The sequence below is a fragment of the Hipposideros armiger genome, unplaced genomic scaffold (assembly GCF_001890085.2).
Source record: "Hipposideros armiger isolate ML-2016 unplaced genomic scaffold, ASM189008v1 scaffold_8, whole genome shotgun sequence".
Classification (NCBI taxonomy): Eukaryota; Metazoa; Chordata; class Mammalia; order Chiroptera; family Hipposideridae; genus Hipposideros; species Hipposideros armiger.
Genome location: NW_017731358.1, coordinates 5,971,464 through 5,979,570, shown reverse-complemented (window position 1 = coordinate 5,979,570; position 8,107 = coordinate 5,971,464). Strand labels below are relative to the sequence as shown.

The following is an 8,107-nucleotide window of genomic DNA, read 5'->3' as shown; positions in this document are numbered from 1 at the left end:
TGGAGGGCAGTGTCACTGGCCCTCATATGTGGGATCCGAACCGGGGCCCTCTGGCGTCCCAAGCCAGTTCTTAACCATCGCGCCACTCGGCCGGCCCTTTAATGGCTTTTTAAGCCAAGCATTTTTAATGGACTGCCTAGGAAATCCTGGCAGATGCTGCTACAGTAATGTGGCTAATAGGATTGCCTGACTTGAATTGTAAGCATTTTTTATTTACTTGCTTCCGTTTGCCAGAAGGGCCAATAAGCAGAGGAGTGGTGCTGAAGCAGAAGAGAAAAGGGAAGCAGAGGCCATGACTCATCCGTCAGCTGGTGCATCAGCACCTGGACAGTTACTGTCTGACTATCGGCAGAGCGATCACACACTCCACAGTTGACAGCACTCTCTGTCTTCACTTACCTAACATTTAATTATTCAAAGTACATAATTACCTACTTAAGAATGTAAATGAGTTACTATTAGAAAGAAATAGGTCACTTGAGACTATTGGGAAGTTAAAACTATGAGTTGGTTTTTAAAGGAAAAGGAAATACTGTATCCATGAAAGTAAGGAAGAAATAAAGGTTAAAATGATGATTTGTAGAAAGAACCCTGAAATGAATGAAGAGGTTATATGGTGTAAGTAAAGTAACTTTTCCTTACTCCATAAAAAAAAGTGAGAACAAAGGGCAATATGCTATGTTAGGATTTACTTGCCTGTTTTTTTAAAACTTTTTTTTTTTTTTTTTAAGAAATGTGATCACTCTAAAACAAGTATGTGACTGTTTTACATCTTCCTGCATAGAAAGTTCAGACATCTTCAAGGAAAGAGCTTTTAAAAAAAAAAAAAAAAAAAAAAGCCCGTGCATCTGCAAATTCCATACGAATGTAACAAAAATAATAGCTTAATCAACTTTGGTTAAAAACTCATTAGCTATGTGCATTTTTCTGTATGCATATCATATGACAATAAAAAGTTTGAAAAACCTCATTAATTGAAATACAAATGAAATTTTCAAAATAAATCCCCCCCCAAAATATATTTTGACAGTTTTTGGAAGAACAGAGACAAAGAAAACACCAGAATAATGCCAATGGATAAGCACATTTCATGAGCCCCAAAAAATCCAGTAACGATGGTGACAGGTTATTGCGACTGGAAAACTGAAAAATAAATCCTTGTGATGGCTACAGGTATTTTACCTCAAGGTGTAATTAGCAAGAAATAAAATGACTTTTGAAAAGCAAAAAACATAGAGGAAAACAACCTCCTCCAACCAGAAAATGAAAGCTTAGCTGTGAATTCACACCCATGGTAATGATGGCTTTCTTCCCCAGTTCTTATAGGGAGTATCCCTGGGTCTGCCATGCCCCCAGCTGAGCACTCACCTCCCGGATCCACCAGACTCAGCACATTTGGGAATTCCATTAATCCTGCTGGGCTGGGTAGAAACAAGTTTGTTTCTCCTGGTCCTACAAAGATTGGACTGTTCTGGGAATTAATTAATGTCCTCCACTCCCATAATGGCCCCACTATAAAGATGCAGTTGTCCAGAGTTTAGTGTGTTGGATACAAACAAGATACCAGAAAAACATAACTGAGCTGCAGACACATCCATGCCATCCAAACCTCCATGGGAACTAAGATTGCAGGACCTCTCATTTAATCAGTCTTGTCTTTAACAACACTGCATGTTTGGGGTATATCTCCCTCTAATAACCCATTTCCTATGGTGAATATGAATTTTATCTGGGCTATATTAATGGGACATGGAGTTCTACCTTTAACTATAACACACGGGAGAAAGAAAAGTTGACTAGCATTTGTTAGTGCTGATACTATTATATTTTAATCTATACAAACACTTACCTCTTTGACACTATGTGTTACTGCCCATATTAGAAAAACTCTTGACATCACCTGGAAAGAAGTCAGGACCACAGAAGAGGGAACAATTCCTGAAAGAAATTTTAAGATGGATAAATAAATGTAATGTACTGTTTCAACATTAAACACATCTTCTAAAACATGCAAATTTTAATGTTTAGACACAAAACCATCTTGAGAAACTGAAACTTATCTATATTGCTATAGAGACTGTTTTTCGATGTAGTAAATATTAAAAACTTTTTCTTCCCTCAAAACAATAACATTGTTAATGGCAATAACAAACCATGGGACCTAGGTACCCTTCTTAATTAAGACTTTCAAAAATCACTGACCAAGTAAAGTACTTTTTACACTTCTCATACAGGTAGAGAAAACAAAACTATTGCTTAACCTTCACAATGAGACACTGAAAGTTCATTTTACAATATGGGACTTTCAAAAACGAACAGGCACCTATAGAAGGGAAATCAATTGTCTAATGAACGTTGGAAGCTCCTGTATACCAGACTTGATATACTATCTAATGGTTAAGTTAGTATCTTAGACACCACTTGAAGATTTTGCCAATAAGCATAGCAAAATCAAAGTTTATTATCTTTGTAAACCATTTCTTCTTACTTTGTTCATTACAGTAAGCACCGGTACAATTATCCTCCCAATGTCCTCAAATTATAACACTGGAAGCATCTTTAATTATTTCATATAATCATCAAGTTCGGCTAAGCTTACATTTCTCCGGCCTTTCCCTTCAATTCCTACAACTGCAATCTCTACCTAGAGACCAGCTGCCATCACCATTATATAAAATTCTCGTCTCCTTTAGGTCATTCTACACCCAGCAATAAGCCATGATCTGTAAACATCATTTTCTCTTTGTAACTTTACACCAGCAAGGGACTGCTACTGAAATAAAATCTGAAAGCAGAATTATGGGTATCCAATCCAGTGGCCCCCAATCATTTCTCTGTGGCCTTACTGCTGCAGCAACTAGACTTACGAGCTTCCTGGGCCTCTCAAGTTGCACGTGGGCCCCTGCACACCTGCCAGGAACCACTCATCACAGTCGCAGATCCCTCTTCCACTTTAAAACTAATCCCATTTCTCATTTATTCAGTTTTTTAGAATCCACGTATAAGTGAGATCATATGGTATTCATCTTTCTCTGACTGACTTATTTCACTTAAACAGAAGTAGTCTCAGAGACACAGAGGAAAAACTGAGGGTTGCTAGTTGGGAGGGGGTGGGGATGAAGGAGAAGGGGAAGGGACGAGACAATACAAATTGGTAACTACAATATGGCCTCAGTGATAGAAAAGACAGTCTGGGGAATATAATCAATAATGTTGTAAATATTTTTTAGGGGGCCAGATGGACTCATGTCTTGTTAGGGAGACCACTTCATAGTCGGTGTAGAGGCCTGACCACTACACTGTATTTCTGAAGCTGATATTGAATAATATTGTATGTGAACTATAATTATATATACATATAATCACGGACGCAGAGTGTGGGAATGGAGTCAGTGGAATTGTAATAGATAAGTATGATATCAGGGTGGGAGGGCAGTAGGTGGGGGAGGGGGATTGCTTCTGTCTGAAGGGTGAAAAGGATAACTATTGCATTGTTCTGTACACCTGAAACTAACAATAAAAAAAATAAATAAATAAAACTAATCCCATTTTCAATACACTCACTGGACTATCCCAGACCAATTTTCATTCTTCCAAGCCCTCAAAAATGCACTCAGACTTCTAAACATTTATATAGTTGTACAAACAACAACTTGCCAAAAAACCATGTGCAAATCAGACAGAGATAAACTGCCTCTACAGATTTGGGTATAAATGGTAACCACTTTATTTATTTTTTTTACTTTTTTAGCTGAGCCATCCTGTCACTTGTTGGCAGCTCAGCGACAGCTCAGTTTTTGCCAGGAATCGAACCGGCAACCCTGTTGCTCAGAGCTCGCACTCTTGAGCAAGCTCTTAACCAACTGAGCCACTCGGCCGGCCCAAATGGTAACCACTTTATATCTTACTTAAAAAAAAAAAAAAGAGATGCTCTACTCTGTTAGAATGAGTTTCTTAAAGCAGATTTGAGCTTCAAGAGGGGTGCTTTGGCTCCGAAAAGCAAGTAACATGATCATGTCAGGCAATGCTTAGCATATAAAGATGCTCAATAAATCTCTGCAGAATGAATGAAAGGCAAATATAAACATATGGACATATCAGTCAATGAAATAGAGCTGCGAGCGAGAAATACATCCTCACATTTATAGTTACATGATTTTCAACAAGGGTGCTAAGAGAATTCAATGGAAAAATAACTGTCTTTTCAACAAATGGTGCGGAAACAATTGGATAGCCACATGCAAAAGAATGGCGTTAGAACACTTCCTTACACCATATACAAAAATTAGCTCAAAATGGATCAAAGCCCTAAGTGTAAGAGTTAAAACTATAAAGCTCATGGAAGAAAATTTAGATGCAAATCTTTGTGACATTGGATTAGGCAATGGTTTATTAGATGTGATACTAAAAGCACAAGAAAATATAAATAAATTGGACTTTGTAAAAATTAAACTTATGTGCTTCAAAGGATACCATCGAAAAAGTGAAAAGACGAATAACACATAGAAGATAATTTCTGCAAATCATATACAATAAAGAACTTATATCCAAAATACAATAAAGAATGCTTAAAGTTAACAATAAGAAGACAAAAACTCAATTAAAAAATGGGCAAAATATTTGAATAAAGATTTCAAAAGATTTGGGCGGGCCGAGTGGTGCGATGGTTAAGAACTGGCTTGGGACGCCAGAGGGCCCCGGTTCGGATCCCACATATGAGGGCCAGTGACACTGCCCTCCACAGGTAAGATGTTGAACAACAGCTCAACCTGGAGCTGGGCTGTTGTGAGTTGCCGGCGACGGCGTAGGCTGAAGACCCTGTGGCAGTGGGTTGCCATGGGCTACCGTGTGCAGCCAGCAGCCAGCAGCCAGCGTGAGCGGCCAGCAGCCGGCGACTGATGTGCCTCGCCTGGGAAGAGCGCAATGATGGTGCCAACTTGGGCCAGTGAAGCAACGTCCTCCACAACAAGACTGAAGAACAAAAGGACAGCAACTTGTCTGTTCCCCTTCCCCCAATTCCCCAGCACTGTTCCCATACCCCCAATTACCCAATAAAAAAAAAAAAGCTTAAAAAAAAAAAAGATTTCAAAAGATTCTAGAAAAGATACGCAAATGGCCAATAAGCACATGAAACGATGCTCAACATCATGAGTCATCAGGAAAATGCAAATCAAAACCATAATGATACATCCTTCACAACCACTAGGATGGCTATAATCAAAGTCAGATAATAACAACTGTTAATGAGGATGTGGCGATACTGGAACCCTCATACACTGCTGATGGGATTTTAAAACGATGCATCCACTCTGGAAAACAATCTGGCAGTGCCTCAAAATGTTAAATACAGAATTACCATATAGCCCAGCAATTCTACTCCTAGGTATTATATACACAGGGCCAAAAAAATGTATACACATTTTAAGAAAGGAAAACTATATTAAAATTGTAATACTCAATATATACCGATAGCAAAAGATGAATACAAGTCAAGTTTGACTCTGCAATTACAAGAGGTGCTCAAAGTGGCTACCATCAGTGTCCAGACACTTCTGATGGCGGTGAACTACTGCTTGAGCAACGTTGACCAATGTGTCCACTTACAAATTTTTTTGGCACCCCCGGTATATATCTATATCTATCTCTAAGAGAAATGAAAACATATGTCACACAAAAACTTATACATGAATGTTCATAGTGGCATTACCCAAAAGAGAAACTACCAAAATGTCCAACAACAGATGAACAGATAAATAAAATGTGGTATATCGATACAATGCAACACTAAAGTAAAAAGTAATGAAAAATAAATAAAAAGAAATGAAGTACTGAAACATACTACTGTACTGATGAACCCTGAAAATATCATGCTGAGAAAAGAAGCTAGTGACAAAAGACCACAAGCTGCATAATTCAATGTAAAATCCACAACAGGCAAACTAGAGAGACAGAAAGTAGATTACCTGGGGCTGGGAGGTTAGAAAGGGAGACGGGGACTGACTGCTAACGGGTATGGAGTTTCTTATAACAGAGGCACAGCCTTGAAAAGAACTGAGTATCTCTGGGGTTTTAGAGACCCTCATCTAGGGGTGCTTTTTTCTGATGCCCAAATCAGAATGCTTGCTAAGTGTAACTAAACAGAGGGATCTGGGAGGTCTAAGGAATGAATATTCAATTTGGCTGAACACAGGTTTATTACTTATCCCTTCTCTAACCATAAAGCTCTTTTTTCTAGGAAGATTTATAGCCCTCTTCTTTTCAAAAGTGCTAAACAAAAATAAAAAGACTGTTTTTCTTAAAAATAAGTTTTAGTAGCCAATGACAAAGATTTACTCTTTTGGTTGGTGTATTTCTCACCAGTCTTTTCTAAGTACATTTTTATTTTTCACCCATCCTCTCGGCAACTATTAGTTTTTTCTGTTTCTCTGTCTATGTTTGTTTGTTCATTTGTTTCTTTTTTAATTCCACATACAAGTGAAATCATGTGGTATTTGTCTTTCTCTGACTTATTCTGCTTATCATAATACCCTCTAGGTCCATCCATGTCACAAATGGCAAGATTTCATTTGTTTTTCCTGATGAGTAATATTCCATTGTATATATTATGTGCTACATTTTCTTCATCCAGTCATCTATCGATGAACTCCTAGGTGGCTTCCATATCTTGGCTATTGTAAATAATGCCACAACAAACATAGGGGTACATATATCTTTTTGAATTAGTATTTTCATTTTCTTTGGATAAATACCCAGAAGTGGAATTGCTGGGTTGTATGGTGGTTCTTTTTTTAATTTTTCAAACAATCTCCATACTAATTTCCATACTGGCTGCACCAATTTGCAATCCCACCAACAGTGCACAAGGGTTCCCTTTTCTCCACAACCTCGCCAGCAATCATTATTTGTTGACTTTTTGATAGCAGTCATTCTGACAGGTGTGAAGTAGTATCTCATTGTGGTTTTGATTTGCATTTCCCAGATTATTTGTGCTACTGAGCATCTGTTCATGTCTATTGGCCATCTATCTGTATGTCTTCTCTGGGGAAATATTTATGTCCTCTGCTCATTTTTTAACTGGATTGTTTTTCTGATGTTGAGTTGTGTGAGTTCCTTATATTGTTTGGATATTAACCCCTTATAGGATATATCATTTGTGAATATCTTCTCCCACTTAGTAAGTTGTCTTTTTGTTTAGTTGGTTTCTTTTGCTGTGCAGAGCTTTATAGTATGATGTAGTCCCATTTGTTTATTTTTGCTTTTGTTTCCCTTGCCCAAAGAAACATATCCAGGAAGATATTAATAAGACTGATGTCAAGGAGTCTTAATAAGACTGATACAGGAAAATACTACCTGTATTTTCTTCTACAAGTTTTATGATGTGGGATCTTATATTTAAGTCTTTAATCCATTTGATCTTATTTTTGCAGGTGGTATAAGGAGATGGTCCAGTTTCATTTTTTTTGCAAGTATTTGTCCAGTTTTTCCAACATCACTTATTGAAGACACTTATTTTCCCATTGTATATTCTTGCTTCCTTTGTCATAGATTGACCATATAAATGCAGGTTTATTTCTGGGCTCTCTGTTCTGTTCCATTGATCTATGTGTCTCTTTCTGTGCCAGTACTATGCTGTTTTATTTATTATAGCCTTGTAGTATAGTTTGAAATTAGGGAGTGTGATACCTCTAACTTTGTCCTTTCTCAAGACTTCTTTGCATATTCAGGGTCTTTTGTGGTTTCATATAATTTTTAGGATTATTTGTTCTAGTTCTGAGAAGAATGACATTGGCATTTTGATAAGGATTGCATTGTATCTGTAGATTGCTCTGGGTAGAATGGACATTTTAATGATATTAATCCTTTAAGTATATTTTTAAATACAGTTCAACTTCTATTGCTTATACTCTTTGTATTTAGCTTTTCTCACTTAACTTTTTTTTTTTTTTAAGCTGAGCCATCCTGTCACCTGTTGGCAGCTCAGCGGCTGCTCAGCTCAGGCCAGTAATTGAACCGCTGTTGCTTAGAGCTCAAACTCTTGAGCGAGCTCTTAACCAACTGAGCCACTCGGCTGGCCCTTCACTTAACATTTTAAAGAAATTTTCTACCT

The 8,107-nt window shown here is 37.5% G+C and overlaps 1 protein-coding gene across 1 annotated transcript in view; it reads right to left on the bottom strand.

Annotated features, from left to right (window-relative positions):
• The window catches only part of HACD2 (3-hydroxyacyl-CoA dehydratase 2), an 84,963-nt gene that overhangs the window by 32,501 nt on the left and 44,355 nt on the right, over positions 1-8,107 (bottom strand). The window contains exon 4 of the mRNA XM_019652544.1: positions 1,850-1,938. Within this exon, the coding sequence (XP_019508089.1) occupies positions 1,850-1,938 (89 nt within the window). The remainder of the gene's footprint in view (positions 1-1,849; positions 1,939-8,107) is intronic.